This window comes from Choloepus didactylus, chromosome X (genome assembly GCF_015220235.1).
Source record: "Choloepus didactylus isolate mChoDid1 chromosome X, mChoDid1.pri, whole genome shotgun sequence".
Classification (NCBI taxonomy): domain Eukaryota; kingdom Metazoa; phylum Chordata; class Mammalia; order Pilosa; family Megalonychidae; genus Choloepus; species Choloepus didactylus.
Window position 1 is genome coordinate 128,290,151 of NC_051334.1, and position 21,585 is coordinate 128,311,735.

Sequence of the window (21,585 nt, forward strand, 5' to 3'; positions counted from 1 at the left end):
GATAGTAAAAAACCAGTGGTTACCAGGGGGTTTGGTGGGGGGGGATGAATAGGTGGAGCACTGGGCAGTGAAATTAGTCTGTATAATACTACTATAATGGTGGATACATGACATTATGCATTTGTCAAAATCCATAAAAGTATACAACACAAAGAGTGAACCCTAACGTAAACTATGAACTTTAGTTAATGATAACTTATCAATATTGGGTCATCAATTCTAACAGATGTACCACACTAATGCAAGATGTTACCAACAGAGAAACGTGTGTGTGTGTGGAGGGGGTATATGGGAACTCTCTCTACTTCCTGCTCAATTTTTCTGTAAATCTAAAACTGCACTAAAAAATAAAGTCTACTAAAATTTTACCTTCAGTAACTGTCCCAGCACCACATGATTCTGTCAATCCATAGCCCTGGCCAATTGGACAGCAGAAGCAGACATTCATGAATCTATGTGTCTGAGGAGACAGTGGGGCTCCACCAGACAGCATCATCCGGACATTCCCTCCTAGCAGAGCCTTCACCTTTTTAAACAGTATTCTTGATTAAAAAAAAAGGGGGGGGGGGAATACATTATTTTAATACATACACACACACTATTCTTGCCAACATGCTAATTAATAAGCCTTGGGAAGAATTTTCACAATATTGTTTGAACACCTAAATTTCAGAATCATGGTTACAATGAGAGGTTAACAAAGCAACAACTAGTAACAATGAAAAAATGCCAGAAAAACTTTTTTAAAATGCAGAAGTATGTGAAGTGCCTGGAAACTGCTTTGACCCAAGTAAATGAAAGAAAATGATGATGTCAAAGAAAGGAAAAATTGTTTTAAAATTTAAAGTTATCTTTGGAACATTTAATCACCTATCTTATCTCCCTTCCGATGAAAAGTGCTTCTCCATCCTCATTCCCCAGTACCACATGTAAAATAACTGTTATATTTTCATATACTTACTACACTGTTTTATGAATACAATAAATTAGAAGCCTTCATGCAGAATAAATCTAAAAGTAAAGCTTACTTTATTAGCTAGAAAAAAATACTGTTTTTCAACTCAGATATGTTGATTCAAAAGTTTATTCTAATTTGTCTTCATGACACCAAACTTTATAATTAAATCTTTTTCTTTTTTATTGTGATAACATATATATACATAACACAACTTTCCCATTTTAACCATTTTCAAGTGTACACTTCAGTGGTATTATTTAAACTCATAATGTTGGCCTACCATCACCACCACCTATTACATATAATTAAATCTTAAATATTCACTCAGTTATTAAAATGTAATTGCAAAGATCAAAGTTCAGAGTCCTCTGCTTGCTATACAAGCAATGAGGATTAGAAACAAATAAAGGAGAAATTCGATCCTATTATTGTGGTGGTGACCCTCAAATTAAATTAACTAGCCATGTACTTATTCATCTTCCAGATTTATAAAAACACAAAAAGATTTAAAGGCTCAAACTATGGATCCCAAGAAATGTACTTACAGATTGCAAAGAGGTGCATCATATCCCTTTTTGATCTGTTCCAGTTTATAATCATACCCTATCTTGAACAGAGTTTTCTGAATATAGTTCATCTCTTGGACTTTGCTCATAACATTCTTATAAATTCTATCCATGATTTCCTAAAAGGTAAACAAAATATTCAATAATCTGAAAAGAATTACACCAGCACTGAGATAGTCTTTAGTTGCAGATACCTTATTTATAACATCTTAGTTAAAACTCTTTAGTATAATGGACATATTTATTTCCTTTATTATATAATTAATTTAATTGGCTTTACTTGTTCACTATTTTAGGAAGGACAAGTATAGGGGTTTCTTCAGTTCTATATACTAAGCTCATCAGAATTTTAAGAAATGGTCAACCTGAGTGTAGCGCATTCATTCAACTCTCACAAAAAGGAATGTTTTAAAAATATTCATCTCAAATATATTCACTTATTCTCAAACACTACCAAACATTCCAAACTATGCCGAACCTGATCCTGATGCTTTTCTCTTTTTTACTGCTACCTTCTGACTCTCTTATAGCATGGTGTAGAGCTTTATAGTTGCTTAAAAATCTGAGACGTCCCCGAAATTTAGGGATTTTTATTCCACTTTAATAGAAATAAAGATGACAAAAAAATAGAATTATTGCTCATAGCTATTTGGAAAATTAGAGGTAGGACCAGGTTTGGGATATACTAACTCCCAGGGTGATACTTACTAAACAAAAATCAAACAGATTCAACCCAGATAATCATTAAATGATGTTTTCTTAAAATTACTAAGCAGCAAATTAACAAGAATTATTGCATAAAGCATATCTATTTATAAATACCTAGCTATAAATATTTAAAAATAGCAATTATCAATGTAAATTATTCAACAGCACTACAATAAATAGCTTTATGGATTGCTCTTTCAACATTAGAATATAGCCATCCATTGAAAAGGCTACACCATTCAAGCAAGGTACACTGTTATATTTTCTAGTTCCACAAAAGGAATCACCATTATAAAACTGAAATAAATGTCTAGATCTGTGACTGAGAAATTCCAGTAGTTCCCTAGAAGGACTTTAGCATCCATATAACAACACCTCCTAATAAGCATGTGGGAGAAAGACGTGTGAGAACCACTCTCACTGCTCTCAATTTTAAAGATGAGTACCAACACTATTTACTAATTATAGGCATGGAAAATCCCCAGCGAGTGAGGAACACAATACAGTCGCAGCAAATTGATGGGATTTATTGTTAGCACATCATTTTTAAAATTAAGTGCTTAAAAATGATCTGTAAAATATATTCTACCTTAAAAATACTATAACCACATTTCTCATTAGGTAATTTGAACCAGGTTATTTTCATCACGTAATTTTCAAGTATCAGCAAACATTAACAGGCATACATTTCAGAAATTTGCCATTTCATCTTTCCCCAAAATTATAAACTTTTAAGGAATCCATCTGCCATAATTTCAACAAAGTACAACTATTTAAAAATATATAAGCAAATATCTAGAGCATTACTTTTTAAAAAGTCCATGTGCAATCCAATAAATCATTTAAATGATCCTCTTCTATTCATATTCATATCCTATACTCACCGGAACAGCTGCCATAAGTGTAGGCTTCAGTACAGTACAATCTCCTTTGCTTCCTTTTTTAATTTTGCTGGACTACATTAAAGAAAAAGTAAATACAATCATGGAAACCAACTTCAGCGTAAAATGTTACTGTTCAAGTATTAATAATAATATACCCAGAATTGTATTCTAATGTGACCTTTTCCAAAAAGGCAAAAATTACACATGGAGTTTGATTTTCTATTGCTCTGTGAGTCATAACCTACTTAGTCTGTTATTCTGGAGATTATTTCTTCTAACACCTTTTAGCCATCCTTATAGGAGAAACTGATCCAGAATCAATAGATGTGGATATTCTGGCAAATCAAACATTCTTATCAATAAAGTATCAAATATAGTGCAGAATACCAGTTTTCATAAAATAAAATAAAATAAAAATAAAATAAAACTCAATTAAGGTAGACCAAACACCAAAACAAAATTGAAGATAATTTGAACTTTCTTTGATTAGTCAAAAGGCAAAGCCACATCTCAAAGTCACCATTATAAACATCAATTAACATCAAACAGAAATACTAATTTGATAATATTCTGGTTGGTAGAATATTAAGAAGGACACCACCAGTGAGTAAACAGACCAAGTGACCATACCATGTACACATATGCATAATTTGTATTTTTTACTTGTATATATTTATACACACACACACACATACACACTAGTTGGGATTTCAAATGTCAGGGTTCAGTACATACAAAAGTTGATAAATAGACAACCACTGAAAAAGTAGACAAAAATAAGAATCTGCTGTAATGCAGTCCATTTGTCCTTAAGTTCAGATGTATCACATTTCAAGCAATGTTCCTCAGATGTTAGCTGTGGCTACTATGGAAAAGAAGTAAACCAGCTATCGAAAAACAGTGTGATCCCCCAGAATCATCAGCTTTGCCATATATGAAATTTTGCTGGTAGAACTAAATTGCCTTTATCCTGCTTTTCTTCATAAGGGTAAAGAAAATAAAATAACTACATGTATTTTCTGTATGTGCAAGTGTGTATGCATTTGTGAATGTAAATCTATGCAGGCACATACACACCACATGTGGGAGGTCTGCTCTGTAGGGAGAAAGATCTCTTTCAAGCCAGAGCTGCCCTCCATGTGCTTCTGACCAGGGTTTGCTATCAAGAGCAGTTCCAAGGTATCAGTAGCCACAAGAAGCTCTTCCTTGTTTCTTTATTACTCTTAGTAATATCATCACTTCTTTTGTCTTATTATGATCACAGTAACCCTGGTTGTTACAATATGGCAATCATAAGCTGACTTCAAATGTGATGGTTCTGGGCTCCCAAGTCTTTCTGATATCCTCTGTGAGGGAGATTCCTGGGTTTCAGATTCCACATAAAGCTGAGACTCTTAATAATAAGACTAATGAAAAAAGTAGGTATAAATGCCCCCTGGCTTTTTTTTTCCCCACACTGATCATGACTGTATTTAAAAATTAGCAAACAATATTGTAAAAACATTGATATGTAAATTCCTAAAATGCTGCATCTTAGATTTAGTTGGTATAGACCACATTTAGCTATAAGCATGAATTTAGTCTTCAATGTAGAAACCAGGTACTAAACTATAAAAAAAAAAGAAAGAAAGAAAGGAAAAAAAAAAGTAAAACAAGAAAAAGAAACAAGAAACTTCCTGTTGTCTAAAAATACCAGTTTAAGCAGAAGGTTGTAAAAATGCATAGATCTTTAATAAAATAATTGGCTGTACAAGAGTATTCCCCTTTCACAGTATTCCTTTTTACTTCATATGCACATTATTGGTTATGCTGTATGATTTAACTGTCACAGCACTAAAAGGCAACTATTTAGGGAAGAGGCAGAAAAAAGAAAAAGGAATGTATGTAAGGCAATATTTCTTTTACGTGCAATAAGCATAATAGTGTTTTAGGAAGACAAGATAAAAATTACTCAAGGCTAGCTTGGTTCTCACTGAGTAAAAACAATGGACTAAATAATGAGCTCCTCTCTGTGTATCTAACAATCAATGCCTTGGTCCCCATATTGGTAATCTCTGGGGTAGTCTTCTTGGTACTCGCCATGATATTCATCAGAGTATTCTGCCTGATAATCGCTATCACTGATTTCTGACCCATTTGTTCCTGTTCCTTGGCTTCCATTGGGAATGACGGGTTCTGTTGGAGCAGCACAGTATTTGGGATCTGCCCAAGCCCATACACACTCATTCCTTTCTGGGAAGCAACTTTGTTGGTGCCCATCTGTAGAGAAATTGTCGCGTTGTCCACGGGTTGTAGTGTCAGCTTCTGATCGTAGATGTCTCTTCTGGTACCTGGTGGTAACATTCCCGCCTGACTGGCTCCTTTGTTCGTGCCTATCTGCAGACTAATCGTGGTCTGGTCAAAAGGTTTGTCAGTTTGCATTTTGGGATCATAGAGATTCCTCATAGTCCCATAGGCTGTCATACCTGCCTGGTTGGCACATTTGTTGGTTACCATATGCAAGCCAGTTATACTTTGGCCAGCTTTTAATTTTCCTTCATCAAAATGCCTTGTTTGTTTTTCTGCATACTTAACACCAATGTCAATGGTTGTATGGAATCCTTTCGTTTTAGCCAGACCTACTAGAGCCACCAGCGTAGTCTGAACTTGGGTCATGTTTCCATTCTCAAAAAGATCATTTGCTTCAAATATATCATGTGGCTTCATACCATAAGCCTGAATAGCTTTATGAAGTTGCCAATATTCTCCAACTGAGGCTAGTTTAAGGAAGACTCGTTGACCTTCTTCACTGAACCTGGCTGTAGTTTATGAGTTCGCAGAAGATGATGCCATCTTTCAAGCCCAGCTGGAAGTTGGTACAAATGCTCATGCCCATCACCCCTTCTATCCAACTGTGAAGATCTTCTTCTGCCTGATGATCATACTTGGAAGCAACCTTGTTCTTGACCTCAGCCGAGAGGCCGTAGGAAGGGCCCTTGTTGAAGTGGGTCATGGTGGTTCGGGCAGCGGGAGGAGGTTGCACTGGGCTCGGGAGGTCTCTCGCACTTGGCTTCCTCGCTCCTGGCCCTGAGGAGTGGCCGCAGCGGGAGATGCTCGGAGCTTGTGCCTCTCGGTGGTGCACTAGACAACCAGACGCGGCTGCGGGGCGCGGGCAGTGCCTTGGCAACTCGATCCGCCTGGGTCCCGCAAAGCCTCCAGGTCTGCTCCGGAGTCCCGCTTGCTCACCCTCCAGCCAGCAATGCAACTCTCCACAACCTTGCCCCCTGGCTTTTTCACTAATAGACTTCTAATGTACTACTTAGCCTAGGAGTCAGCAAGAATTAAGTCAGACCCGCAAAAGACTCTGCTTACTCCTTCACCAAACTGAGGCTATTGCTTGCTGAAACGCAGCGGGAAAAAAAAGTTGCTAGTCAACTGGCTTCTGAACTTCCCCAAAGGGGAAGAAAGCATACTCAGAGCTTATCAAAACGCTTTTTACATTTTGATAACATCTCTGGACAGTCTACTTCTTTTCTCTAGTACTATTCTAGAAGATTTTTAATTTGAACTTTTAGCTGAGTGATATAGTTAAATACAGCAGTACCCCATCTTAGAAAAAGGTTGTGTTCCTTAAAGTTCCAAAAGTAGCCAGTTATTTGGTACATAGAACATTTTCTCATTGAAAAGCCATCTTAAAACAGGTTGGTAATGTCTAGGAGGGGATGCAAGGAACCCTTATGAGGTGCTTCAAATGTCCTTTTTCTTGATCTAGTCTGTGATGATCACAGAAGTGTATGCATGTATGCATGTGTTTATTAAATGTATTAAACAGTACACTTAAGATTGGTGCACTTTAAGTTATGCATTAAAAAACAAAAAAGATGATTGGAATCTCAAATAAATCTACCAAAATCTATTTAACATTTTTTGTCTTAATATCTATCATCTCCCTAAAGTGGTGTTTCTACAAAAAACAATAAAAGGTATTACAATTACTGGCTGTGAGCACCCAGGACATATCTTGCTAAATGCGTGCTCCATCAAGAACACCATACAAAAGGCACCTTTGCCTTGGGTTCTAAAAAATAACAGTGGGGCTCCAGTATGGGAGTGGCAGAAGTCACATATATAGTCAAGTCATTCCTACTTATATCCAGTTTATCTTTCAGCATCCTAAACCCCACAGCTCCCTAAATAGCTCTTTTTCCCTGCTTATGCCTGGTTCAGGCTGTTCTATAGCAACTATTCCAAAGAGGAGTTTTTATAATTGTGGACAATAGGTATTAGACATATGATTTCAAATGGGCTTAAAATACATGAGCTAGCCCTACCTGCTGCTGGCTTCCTGCTATGAACAACAGAGAGAAGAAGGAAGAACCCTGAATCAGTGAAGTAGCTGGAGGGATGCCTTTGGAGATGCTACAGCACTGTCCAATAGAACTTTCTATGATGATGGAAATGTTCTATATCTATTGTGTCCAATATGGTCACCACCAGTCACACATGGCTACCGAGAATTTGAAATGTGACTAGAATGACTTAGAAACTGAATTTTAAATTGTATTTCATTTATTTATTTAGATTTAAATATGAGGCTAGTAACTACTGTATTGGATAGCACAGCTGTAGAGAAAAGTCTGAGGAAAACCGGGATAAAACTTTACCTCCATATCCTCTCTAAAAATTCCCACCAATGTTCATGGGCAGTATGTAAAAAAGGCTCAATGTATTTGCTATCTTAGCTATCCAGAGAAAAAAATTCTAATCAAGAACAGACAAGATGAAAATAGTTATCAGTTTCAAAATAATTTTTAAATATGTAAATAAACCAATACTACAAATCCACAAGTTTATTTATGACAGCTACATATCTCTCATGGAAGCTATGTTTGAAGTCAAGGAGAAAGTTTTAGGTGGCTTAAAATATCTAATGAGTTTTAATATGTTCTCAGCCATACCAGGTAATTTAATATGATCATGCCAATATACTGAAAAGTTTTGTCACCTGATCAGAGAGTGTAAGTGGAGAAGAATATCCAATCCTACAGCCATAGGTAAAACACGATATCTCTGCTGTCAATTCTAGTACATGAGCCAAAGGCAAGTAACCAATATATGTGTCCTTTGGTCTAAAATAAAATAAGAGAAACATTTTAATTCTTCTTAAAAAGACATTTTAAATTAGCAATGTCAATAACTTTTTCATTTTAATATAGATTGAATTTAGAGAATGCCAAACCTGAGCTCTGATTTCGAAGTTCTTAGAAAGTTGAATAGTTCTTTCTTACCCCAATCCAGGTATTCTTTCACATTGGCCTGTCATCCCAGCTATCAAATTGCTGTGATGCATCATCACTCCCTTAGGTCGGCCAGTTGATCCACTGGTATACATTACGATAGCCATGTCTGAAGGAGTTGGTCTATTTGGAGGAATGCTTGCTAAATGAATGAATGAGAAAGTACCACATTTTCTTCAGATTAAAAGTTAAATTACTAAACAAAGCTATTTAGATTTTGACATAATGACAGACCATTTAAAGCAAATATTCTCTTCTGAGAATTAAAACAAAAACAATCAAATTCTGGTTAACTGCAATGAGGATTTCAAACTCAATTTGGCCCATTTTCTGGATGCTTAGCTAAATCCCTGTATGCCCATGGCTCTCCACAGTGTTTGTATAGAGTAGTGTTGTGGAAAAATCTCTGGGACTTTGGAGATTTGGGCGGGTTGTTTATTGTGTGTAAGCTCTTCAGGCCTCAGTTTCCTCATCTCTAAAATGAGATGGTAGAACGAGACTGTGGTTCTTAACCAATGGTGGGCATCTGAATCACCTGCAGATCTTAAACAAAATACTATTCCTGGACTCCATTTCTGAAAATTCTGATTCAGTATGTCTGGGATGGATCACAGGCTCCACAGGTGATTTTCATGCACATCCCTGATTGAAAACCACTGGACTAGATCTTCAAGTTGACTTCAACTCAAAAATTCTAGGATGCTAAGTTTTAAACAGCACACTGGAGCTTCCAATTTCAAAATAGTGTATTGTGCTAACATAGGAATCTCCTTGCCTTTCCAGAATACACCAAAATGGACAAGCATCCAAAGATATACTATCAGAAATAATAAGAGTTTAACAAGATTATTGGATTAAAGAAAGTCAGTTACAAAAAATAAATTACATTTTTATATACCAAACTGTTAAATTAAAGTTTTAAAGAGCACTCTTTACCACTGAAATAACCAAAGAAACAAGAAGATAAAGGGTACATTTCAGGTAAAGTTATACTTAAATTGACTATTTCTAATGATTCTTAAAGCCACCCACTGTCATAGTTTATAAACCAAGGAAACAGGGACTGTATTCCTTCTCTAAGAGTTAATCAAAGCATCTGCAGTAGATATGTCAAGCTTTTCTGAGTCTAAGCTTACAATGTGATGGTTGGCTTCTGCCCATTTTTTTGAGTAAATAAGCAAAAAGTATCATCATCATAACAATTTTCTTCTCAAATAAACTACCACAAAAATATATGTATCCTATCTGTGGTAGGTTGAATTGTGTACCCCAATTTAGACATGTTTTTAATCTTAATCCATATCATTGTGGGTTTGAACCTGTTGTAAATAGGACTTTTGAAGAGATTATTTTTTGTTAAGGTGGAGCAAACTGAACCAGGGTGGGTCTTAATTTGGATAACGGGAGGCCTCATAAGGAGAAGGCCACAGGGAGAAAGTCAGTGGGAACCTGGAAGAGAAAGGAGAGGACATCGCCATATGATGGGAAGCCATGGAACCTTAAGGATTGCCTGCAGCCAGCACAAGAACACTACAGCCTTGGGAGAGAAAGCAAGGCTTTCTGATATCAAGAGTTTAGACTTCTATCCTCAAAACTGTGAGCCAATAAATTTCCATTGTTTAAGCCAAAACCGTTTCGTGGTATTTGTGATAGTAGCCCTGGCAAATTAAGACACTATCTGCTAAAGAGATGAATGGAACTAGGTGAGATACATTGTCTAAAATGATACTGCTCGAACAAAAGTATAAGGACTACTACTTCCTTAGTTTTATGCCAACACTCTTGAGTGAATCCACAGAATTAGCAACAGATCCCTACCAATCAGGACTTCCCAGTCAAATTTACCCCAATCTAACAGGGTCAACCTGGTATCGAGAGACAATTCTCCATGGGTCTCTTGCATTTCTGCACATCTTGTGAGGAAAGGCACTTACTGCCCTTTATTCTGTACTATCTCTTCAAGTATAATGAATAGTTTTGGAAGACTGAGATAATGTCTCCTCCTGGAGCAAAGAGCAGGCATGCTTACTATTCAGTATAATAAAGATAATACCTCTCTCCAGAGCAAAGATTAGCATGCTTACTGCTCATTGTGAAAGAATCAGGTTCCCTAAGCTCAGGGTTCCTCTCCTATAACACAACCCACTGTGTGTGCAGGTGTCAGTTTACCCTCTTCATATTGCCCCACGAAAACTGGGGTGCAAGGAAGCAAAACAAATGCTGACATTCTGGCTACTGCTATTTCTATGTGTAAAAAACTGTCTTTTATCCCTGACCCAGGAGTCTTGCGTCTCTGTGAAACCATGGCTGGTTCACTATAAGCCTGCAAGTAAAGTGAAATCTCAGAGACTCTTCCCTGTCCTTAATACCAGGTTGAAAAAAGTATCTGTACTTATTGTAATCACGTGTTCAGTCTCAAATGGTAAAATATTCAGCAGCTAAGCAGAGCTTCAACAAACATTTTCTCCTGCCAAAATGAATGCTTTCCTCATCTAGTAGGGTATTTGACCTTCACATGGAACACAAGAAGGAAACTATTCAATCGGAGTACTATTTCCCCAACTGTATGTCTTGATGACCAATGGGCATACTTTTTGCTACACGGTACAATTACTTGTTTCAAATATAATATGAACTACCAAATTAGTGGTAGAATAAATCCAAGTAAGACTCTTGGAAACCAGCATTACATCCTTTGAAACATCATTAAGATCACTAAGCTTTAAGCATAAAAAAAGTTTAATGAATAAAATGCCTGAGATCATTTCCTTACATGAAGCCCAAAATGGATGGTTATAATAGGTTACTTAAAAAAAGAAAAGTTTGGGCACAATTGCCAGAAAGTCTGAACCACAGAATACATCTCAACTATGTAGTAAATTTTAAACAGTGGTTATCCTTCTGTGAAGAAAAGGGAATAAAAAGACATCATATATTATCATGATAGTTTTGCAAACACTTAAAAACTTATTTTTAAATCAAAGAACTTTAGAGTTTTCATTTGGGTCACTTCTTTTACTAACCTACTGAAATAAACTTCAAATAGATCAATGAACTTGCTTTAACTGCTTTACTTACCGTTTTCTGGCTTGGATCCCAACTCTTCTACTGATTGCATGCTGTGAATCTCAAATCCTTCAGGGTATTCTGCTTTATTGATAGTCTTATTGTCCACATAAATGATATGTTTAACACAATTGATTTCTAACAATGCTGTCTGTTGAGCAGAAAGACACCCAGCTATTAAATTAGGGCCTATAATAAAAACTAAATTATTGAACATTTTCCTATCATGCCAGATAACACTACCATGAGTTAATGAGAAGGAGATTTCATATTTACCTTAAGTTTACTTTCCAGCAGTTCAACACTAGTAATTAGATAAGAAGCCTCAGATTCATTTAGTCCATGAATTACTGCCTCTTGGCCAAGTGTGGCATATAAAGTCACAACTACATAATAAAAAATAAACACAAAAAGTAAATGATAAACATTTATAAGAATGACATTAAGCCAGTCTTTAATGATAGGTACATTCACAGACACAAAGACATTTTATAATTTGATTTCCTAGTTTCTGCTATTACCCTTTAACCTTGCCTCAAACACCCCAGTAGCTTGAAATTTTCCTTACAAATTCTCAGGATTCTAACTTCCTAAACTTGGAGAAACCCAGAATTACTGGAAGTCAAAAATCAGCCAATCTCAAGGCCAACAGGTTCTAGCTGAACTCTCAAATCAGGTCAGAGCTAAGCCCAGCTAGGACTCCCTTGTGGTACCCAATTTCATTGTTCATAGCCCCAAAGAATGTGTAACTGCTTGAAAAACCTCAAATTTTGAGGTTCTCAAGTCAGATCAACCATGAATCATGTTCTCATTCCTTCCAAAAAGCTTTTCAGTGAGTCCAATGTCCAATCTGATTGGTGACCTCCATGTCTTAACTGGAGAAGCTGATGAAATTTATTCCCTAGGAGCCACCAGGCAAAGACATCATAAACTGCAACCAAGAACAGTTAGAATTGAAGGATATCTGGCTAAACTTAGAACAGACTGCGATATTCAGCCCTAGGCTGTAACAAGAAACAGTAATACTGTTAAGAATAGCCACTTTCCGTGAGTGGTTTAGTGTTGAAATTGAGTGATGGGTACACAGAAAAGCATTTTCATATTGCCCATTTTTGTTTGTTTGAAATGCAAACTTGATTCCTACACTAAACCTATACTGTGATATTTCATTCAACAGATAATTGAGTGCTTAGTATGTGACACGCACATACTAAACACAATTGCAGAATGAATGCTTAAATATCAGAAATACACCAAACCTTACATCTCTCCCGCATATCTAATGCCAGTTCAACCTGTCACATGCTTATTTCACATTTAAAATGGAATAAGTCAAGTAAGAGGTCTCAAAGTGAAGAAATGAACCAGAATTTGCCTAAGCAATATTTTTAATGTTTTAATCATTACTTTGGGTATCACCTTCTAAAAATATCCCCAAATCCAAAATCTTCCAGGTACAATTCAATTCCTACTGAAAAATAAAATTCTAAACTATATCCATAAATTGCCAATTCCCATACTAATATTACTAGCTCATAGAAGTTACTCCATTTACTAGGATTAATTGGACAGCTTTTAACCACATCGCATACTGTCTTATGGACATAATTTATGCAGAAAAATAGCTAAAGAATACCTACTTTGAAAGCAAGAGCATCACAGGACAATTTTCACATATAAGAAAAAGCCCTCTCCCACCCCCTCCAAAAACACAACACACTTACGAGGAAAGTTGTACTTAAAGCAGGTCTGTGCCGCAATCATCCACTCGGCCCTGGTCTCACAGAAAATGGCAATAGTGTTCTTTGGTTTTAGTCCCAATGCAGTGAGTCCACTACCAAAGTTATTGACTCGGCAGTTCACGTCAAGATAGTTAATCCATTTATAATTCCCAAGAATTAACTGTTAAAGCGAGACATTCTCTAATATTAGTACATTTATTCAAGCAAACAACTAAAATACTACTTGAAATGTAGAACTCTTATAATGTCCTTAAGTGAATATACAAAAGCTATGAGTACCTGGAGAATTAGTTACACGCACTGTAATAGAATGCCCACATATTTGAGATGCATTCCACTTACAATAAATTACAATGTACCTTCCCCTTTAAAAAGAAATAAAAAATACAAAAATGCTTTACCTTCTTAAAAACCTTTCCATTTGGCTGCATTTCATTTTCTTCACTTAGGATTTCCCTGGTCCCAAGGCTTTCCTTCTTCCCAAACTTGGATACAGCATGATCAAACAATTTATCCAGGGTGTCTGCTCCAGGGATGTCTATGACAGCTAGCGAGTCGAAGTGTGTGACAGAGCGATATGGACTTCCAGGTTTGTCTGAAGTGGGCTTAGCTTTTATTCTCTTTGCCATAGCGTTTTTCTTCTTGGCATTGGTAAGAAAATACCATGGAATAAATATAAGGGCACTGTATATTGTTATTAACAAGTGGACAGGCAGCAAAATAATGGTGAGCACATTTAGCTTAAGTTTCATAGTGGAAATGTTTCTAAAAATGGTGTTTATTTCTTGTTATTCTGTGGCTTCTGAAAGCCTTATTTTGCTGAAGAAGGCAATAAGGGAAGCAGCAGTAAGAGCAGCAGTATAGCCAAGGCAGTTCAGTTTTAATGTTATAGATAAAAGTTAGTAATCTTTGGAAGCCGATAATAAAGTACACCTGTAGGTGAAGATAATGAACCAGTCCGAGAGCAGGAAAACAAAACAAAACAAAACAAAACAAAACAAAAGAGAGTGTTAACAAGTTGATAGCACTGTTGATTTAAATACTCAGGTCTTTATTAGTTTACATAATTGATTTGATACAGAAAGCTGAAATAACTGGTCTGAAAGACTGGCATTTTTCATTTTTATCATTATTGCTATAAATTCTTTTTAGTGCACCTACTTCTGAATTAAATTTTTTTCTAGGCTATAAGGTGTACCAGTACTCTGCACATCATTCTGTAAGTCAGTTGAGTAACACAGCTTCGATGTTACATGAATGAATGAATGAATGAATGAATATGATATTTAAGTTTGCACAATGTTTTCTCTTAAATATGATTATATAGACCAGACTGCTCTAAATAGGATGAGATTTTTTATTCAAAGGGGGAATATGTTTATTTCTCAAAGATGAACCAGAAACATTATTCTGGTTTCTTCATTAAGGTAAATTTCTGAGGCAATGCTATTCACTATCTCCCACCCTCATAATTGGACCAATACAATCACTAAAATTATTTCCTACATGTCCACTTTGTGTTCAAAATTGTACCAGTTGCCTGGGAGCAGTAGTATAAGTCTGAAGTAGCGTAAGGCACTTACGAGGCAATTAGCACACGAGATAAATCCAGTGTTTTCAAAATTTTTTTTGCAGCCAAACTGTTTCTTTAAATAAAAATTCACGCAGACTGCCAATACACAAAACTAAAAGTAGAGTGTTCTGGCTGAAGCAGGGACTGGGAGGGTGTCCAAGGTCCGATACCAGACTTCTTGAACCATACTCCAAAGGTGACCACTGAAGCATTTTCAATGAAAAGCACTGAAGTAATAATACATAAATAAGCACTAGAGCATGCAGTAGATGCAATTAATGCAATAGGAGTTCAGAGAAAGTGCAAACTGGCCAAGAGTAACCGAGGGAGGCTTTGTGGAGACTCAGTTTAAATTGGACTTCATATTGGGGGGTTTAGAAATGAAGAAGGAAGAATAGAGGGTATTCCAGGCAGGGGAACCACATGAAGAAGGACCTGGAGATAGAAATAAAAGGACTTTGGGAGAGTAGGGAATTCCTATTCTATGGGGACACTAGCCTCTCTGGGGCATAGGGTGCATGTTGGCTAAACAGAGCTATGGTAGTAGAGGATCTGACAAATCAAGCAAAGTAGTTTTGATTTGATTAGGCAGAAAACCAGGGGCCACTGAAGGTCAATAAAACAGTGCCAACTGGAAAAGAGTTGTGGAATCAGCCTCACGGATCATAACAATTCTCTCAAGGAATTTGCTTTCAGCTGAGAGACCAGGGTTCTGGCACTATTTTGGTGAGTGGCAGCATATTTCAACTATAAAAACTAAATCATTAGTTCACATTGAAAAGACAAACTGAAGTCCATCTTTCTGTATCTCTTGTATAAATAGACTGACAGACTTAATTCAGTTGACCCCACTGGTGGAGACTGAATCATGTTCCCCCACAAAAGGCCAAACCCTGATTCTGTGGGTATGAACCCATTTGTAAATAGGACCTTTGAAGATGTTATTAGTGAAGATGTGCCCAAACTGAAAGAGGGCAAGCCTTAATCCAATATGGCTGAAGTCCTTATAAGGAAAGGAAATTGGACAGGGAAGGAGAGGCCACAGGGAGCAACCAGGCGCTACAAGTCAACAGAACCCAGAAGAGAAAGAAGACACCACCAATGTGCACTGCCATGCAATAAAAAAGGCAAGGAACCCCAAAGATTGCCAGCCAGCCAGAAGATACTGGCCACAGGAGTAAGCAAGCCTTCTAACCTCTGAAACTGTGAGCCAACAAATTCCTGTTGTTAAGCCAACCTATTATACGGTATTTGTTTTAGCAGCTAGGAAATGAATACACCCACCTTACCCACCCTACTCAGGCTGGTTGTTTAGTTTCTTTGTTTTACACCAAATTGGAGGCTTAATCTTGCCTGCCTTTGAGTGCTCATTTCACCACAGCTGAGTGTGGTGAAATGAGCAAGAAACCAGAATGGAAAGACCTGGGTTTCAGTCTCCATCTCTGCTATTAAGAGTCTGTGTGAGTTTGAGCAAACCATCTATCTGAGCTTGGGATCAGACTAGATCAGCGGCCCATTTTAACCTCTTAGAGGTGATGACCCCCTTGAGAATCCAGTGAGCACTATGAAAGCAATTCCCCTCAGAAAAATATGCAAAATTGTATATATAATTTTGGGGAATCCATGAGTTCCCTGAAGTCTATCCACAAATCCCAAAGGGTGACATCAACCCTGAGATAAGAATTTCTGGCCTAGTCGATTTTCTAGGGCCCTTCCAACCCTAAATTCTATGATTTATCCAACTTAGAAATTGTTTTCCCAATTTCTCTGACAAGTCTGGTCATTTTTTCTTCAAGATAAGGTATGTCAAGTGCCTCAACACAGGGCCTTGCCTTCAATATGCAAAACTCCCTCTAACAATTCTCTCATCCATGGGACATTTCATAACTACCCACGTCCACAATAATCTTTCCTTTTTTTCTAAGTTCCTGTATCACTTGAAATATCAGCTGCACATTCTGATACCAGATTATACTACCATTATTTCCAAACATCTGAGCACCTAAGTATACAGCACAGACCAGTTCTCAATCCTATCAAACTCAATACCTCTTTCATATAAGAAGCATTTTTTATACTCCTTTATAAATCTTAAAGGAAAAGTCATAGATGATAGCCTGCAAACATGATTTTTAAAAACAATATAATGCTTTAATGGTAATATAAAGGAACAACAAAAGAAAACTAATTAGAAATAAAATAATACTTATTTAAATATGTAAATTATCAGGGACAATACCAAAAGACCAAGAAAAAATGCCCTTGAATTCATAAAAAGCCTCTAGAGATGAGTACCACCCCAACTTCAACTGAGAAACTGTCAGATTTAGGGCAGAAGATGACTAAAGAAGCAGGGCTTATAATCTGGTTGGATTTACACTGTACTGTATTTTTTAGTTTTTCGTGATGTTACATATATTTAATCTTTTATATACATCTGCCTTAAGCCTTGGTGGAAGTGATATGCCTTCTACTTAATCTTCATAATGCTTTGTACACACGCACACACAAACACACGGGTAAACAGTAGTAAGACATGGTTTTTTATTTTTCAAAAGTCTGATTTAATTTTTACTCTTTCTAGTTAGCATTACCAACCCAATTATCTTCTGAGGATACTGAAGAGGAAGGATCCTACCAGAAAAGGTAAAACTCCTAGAATCAAGTATGTAGTTTGGATATATTTCAAATACAAGCTAAATCCCTAGAGTCTGAGAAGGGTAGGGGTAAAGGGAGTAGAAATGATAAAGGAGCACATGGAGGAAGTCTGAGAGGCACTAGAGGCAGGCATGCAGACAGGCTACAACCAACGAACTGATCCTGCATCTTACAGATGAGTAATCAGTGGCAGAGTGCAAATTGTGACTGTGGCCCATCTCCAAGTCCAGTGTTCTTTCAAGTACACCAGCCAGCCTCTACCCAGTTTTGCCTATCATCTTAAAATCCTTCCTTGTTGAAGGTTTTTATGGGTTACACTCGATCTATTGATAAATTTATTTCAAAAAAGATTTGAACACCTACATTGTATAAGGGTATGGTGTTGAGCACTTAATAGAGGGATGAGTAAAACCTGCCCTCAATCCTGTACATGCATACATGCACACACGTGTTCATGTGTAGTAGGGGGCATGGAGATCATTTCACAAATAATTATAAGGCAGAATATGATGAGTGCCATGAGAGAAGCAAGAATAATATGCTAAGTGTATTCAAAAGATGAGGAAAATACATCCAGTTTGGGAAAAAAGGGATGAGGAAGGAAATACAATGATCAGGAGAGGCTCACAAGAAAACACAGTATTTGAGATATACATGAAGAGTGAATACGTTTTCAAAAGGAGGGGACAAATATTGGGATACAAGAAAGACGGTCCTATCAGAGAACACATGGAAGAACAAATGGCTAAGGGCAGAACAGCGCAAGATGCATTTGAAAAACAGCAATTAGTTTAGCAAAATGCTAATGCTTTCTGTGTAAAGTGCTACTCCACTTTTATGATGGAAGGCAATGGGAAAATTGAATTATTTCATAGTCAACCTTCTAGAACATAGCTGTAACACAAAAGATACATGCATTTGATAAATGGCAACCCAAAATTAAGTACCCTGTTAGTGTAGTAAAGGAAAATGAACTGTTCTATAAAGAAGAGGAAGTCTGGTATTCTGAGGGAAAATGTGCTAAACAGACAGGAGATCTGAGTTCTAACCTCAATGCCAGCTCTCGAGGGTGACTTTGAAAAGTTATAGAGCCTCTCACTTAAAGGCTCTATAACATAGTGACTTCATCTGTAAAATAGAAATACTGCTCGTATTAGTTACCTTGTAGTATTATTGTGAGAATCTTTTGTCTTACCCAGCTTAAATTCTATGGGCAATCATTATCATCAGTCCTTGGCATACACCCTTAACTCTCTTGCCTCTCTCTCACTTTGTTGGCCTTAGCTAAACCCCAACTTGGTTAAATGCAGTTCTCCACCTCATCTGCACCTGTACCTATGCAATTGAATATGGCTGGAGAAAAACAGGACCGTGCTAGGTACCTCACTTTAAATTCATGACTGCTGCCTCAAGTGGGCCCTAAATGCTGCACAGAAACCACACTGTATTTCCCAAATCCATTCACTGGCCCACTCTCCCAGATGACTATTTTATACCTTATTCTCTCTCTTCAGACCACCAACACTCCTCCTCCATCTTTATTCTCAGTTCCTGACCTGGCATTCTACTTCATTGAGAAAGTGAAAGCAATTGGAAGAGAACTTCTACAGGATCACACCACTATACCTGCCCACCTATCTGCATCTGGGGCCAGATACTCCTTTCCCTCCTGTGACTACAGATGAACTGCTGAAGTTCCTAGCAAGGCCAGCTCCTTCACTTAGGTACTATACTTTTGTCTATATAAGGGAATCACAGCATCCCTCCATCAATTCTGCCCCCCTCTCTCCTGCATCATGCATTTTTTTCTGTTCTACTGAATCATTCCCATCAGCAACATAACAAGCCATATTTTTCTCATCTTTAAAAAACTCAATCCCACCTTTTCCTAGAGCCACAGATACATTTCTTCTCCTTTCCTTTAAGGCTCCTTGAAAGAGTTGTTTATGCTCTGGGTCTCCCATTTCTCTCTTCATATTTTCTCTCACACCCATTATACTGGGGCTTTTGCCACCACCACCCCTGCCCACTCCACAAAATTGCTCTGATCAAGATTACCAATTACTTCCGTAGTGTTAAATCCAAAAGTCAATGAAATCTCAATCCTCATCTTCCTTGACCCACCAGCAGCCTTTGAACACAATTGATCCTTCTTCTCCTGCTTGAAACTTCTTCACTTGACTTCTAGGATACCAGATTCTTCAGGTTTTCTCCCTACTTCTCTAGCCATTCCCTTTCAGTCTTCTTTGCTGATTCTTCCTCATCTCACTGATCTCTAAATGCTATAGTATCCAAGTGCTCAGTCTTTGAAATCTCTTCTCTTCTTTGTCTACACTCCCATGGTGATCTCATTTAGTTTCAAAGCTTTAAATACCACGTATATGGTGATGACTACAAAATTTCTCTCTCCAGTCTACAGATGGCCCCTAAACACCAGATTTGCATACCCAACTGTTTCCTCAACAGATCCTCTTAGATATCAATTAAGAATCTCAAACTTAACGTGTTCAAACCTGAGCTATTGGTCTTCCTTCCACAAACCTATATTCTACCAGTCTTGACCATCTCCACAAAATTCCAGCTGCTTCGACCAAAAACCTAAGGTTCACCCTTTTACTCCTCTCTCTTTCTCATACTTTCTACACTCAATTCATCAGCAAACCCTACCAACTCTACTTACAAAATAGATATCTAATTTAATTACTTCTCATCACCTTCACTGCTACCATCATGGTTCAAGCCACTATCATCTTTCACCTGGATAACTGCAATAGCTCACCTGAACTCCCTGTTTCCACCTTTGCATCCCTACAATAAACTGTTAAAATGTTAAAAGTTAGGTCATGTCATTCCTCTGCTTAAAATCTTTCAAAGAATTCCCATATTGCCTAGAATAAAAGCTAAAATCCTTACTATGACCTTCAAGACTACATGACCCTTCTTCTACCCCTTAATTTTATGACTTCATCTCCTACTATATTTTACCCTTGCTCATTCTGCTGCAATTCCACTTGCTTCTTGCTGTTCCTAGAACACACCAAGCATGATCTTGCTTCAGAGCCTTGGTACTTGCTATTCTCTCTGCTTGGAATGTTATTCCAAGATACCAGCATAGCTCCCTCCCTTTCCCCCTTTTTGTCTTTATTCAAATTTCCCCTTCCCAGTGAGGACTTCTCCAGCCACCAACTCTAAAATTGCACCCCCAGTACTTCCTGTCCCTTTCCTAGTTTATTTTCCTCCTTAGCACTTATCACTAATAACCATGTTTTATTTTTCATGTTTATTGTCTATGTCCCCATTGGAACATAAGCTCCATGAGGCAGAGTTTGTTGTTTGCTGCTGTATCCTTAGCAACTAGAATAGAAACTGCATGTGTTACTTGTTCAAATAAGTTGTTAAAATAAATAAGAACGTACATGAATTGCTCTGAAACTATTAAGTAAAAATGTATGCAAGTGAGTCGAGAGGTCACTCTGGTGGACATTCTTATGCACTATATAGATAACACCTCTTAGGTTTTAATGTATTGGAATAGCTAGAAGTAAATACCTGAAACTACCAAACTCCAACCCAGCAGTCTGGACTCCTGAAGACGATTATATAATAATGTAGCTTACAAGGGGTGACAGTGTGACTGTGAAAACCTTGTGGCTCGCACTCCCTTTATCCAGTGTATGGATGGATGAGTAGATAAATGGGGACAAAAAACTAAATGAAAAATAGGGTGGGATGGGGTGGATGATTTGGGTGTTCTTTTTTACTTTTATTCTTTATTCTTATTCTGATTCTTTCTGATGTAAGGAAAATGTTCAGAAATAGATTGTGGTGATGAACGCATAACTATATGATCATACTGTGAACAGTTGATTGTATACCATGGATGATTGTATGGTATGTGAATATATTTCAATAAAACTGAACTTAAAAAAAAAATGTATGCAAGTACAATAGCCTGAAAGCAACCAACCTTAGTTATCTTTAAAAATTATTTGTCCATGCCAATATTCTAGGAAATAGGATACTCATAATCTCTGGTAATTAAAATAAATTTGAACATGTTATTAGTTGCTTAATAGAAAATGTGGAACTGGAAAAACTGCCTGTTGTACAGAGGGAAAAGATGATGCTGTAAAAGCATGAAGGTTACACAATCT

At 37.1% G+C, this 21,585-nt stretch overlaps 1 protein-coding gene, 1 long non-coding RNA gene and 1 pseudogene across 4 annotated transcripts in view; 1 reads left to right on the forward strand and 2 right to left on the reverse strand.

The window, feature by feature from the left end:
- The window catches only part of LOC119522757, a 112,592-nt gene extending 93,512 nt beyond the window's left edge, over nucleotides 1-19,080 (forward strand). Inside the window, exons 2-3 of the long non-coding RNA XR_005214515.1 lie at nucleotides 17,358-17,419; nucleotides 18,946-19,080. This is a non-coding gene — a long non-coding RNA (uncharacterized LOC119522757). The remainder of the gene's footprint in view (nucleotides 1-17,357; nucleotides 17,420-18,945) is intronic.
- ACSL4 (acyl-CoA synthetase long chain family member 4) overlaps nucleotides 1-21,585 on the reverse strand; it is a 178,405-nt gene that overhangs the window by 56,995 nt on the left and 99,825 nt on the right. Inside the window, exons 3-11 of one of the 3 annotated variants that reach the window (XM_037821375.1) lie at nucleotides 13,602-14,133; nucleotides 13,183-13,360; nucleotides 11,735-11,844; nucleotides 11,471-11,609; nucleotides 8,384-8,534; nucleotides 8,101-8,224; nucleotides 3,117-3,188; nucleotides 1,504-1,643; nucleotides 370-542 (exon numbers count right to left, since the gene is read on the reverse strand). In XM_037821375.1, the coding sequence (XP_037677303.1) occupies nucleotides 370-542; nucleotides 1,504-1,643; nucleotides 3,117-3,188; nucleotides 8,101-8,224; nucleotides 8,384-8,534; nucleotides 11,471-11,609; nucleotides 11,735-11,844; nucleotides 13,183-13,360; nucleotides 13,602-13,952 (1,438 nt within the window). In that variant the 5' untranslated portion in view covers nucleotides 13,953-14,133. The remainder of the gene's footprint in view (nucleotides 1-369; nucleotides 543-1,503; nucleotides 1,644-3,116; nucleotides 3,189-8,100; nucleotides 8,225-8,383; nucleotides 8,535-11,470; nucleotides 11,610-11,734; nucleotides 11,845-13,182; nucleotides 13,361-13,601; nucleotides 14,134-21,585) is intronic. The other 2 variants (XM_037821377.1, XM_037821376.1) reach the window with 2 other exon arrangements.
- Nucleotides 4,799-6,357, reverse strand: LOC119522755 (annotated as a pseudogene).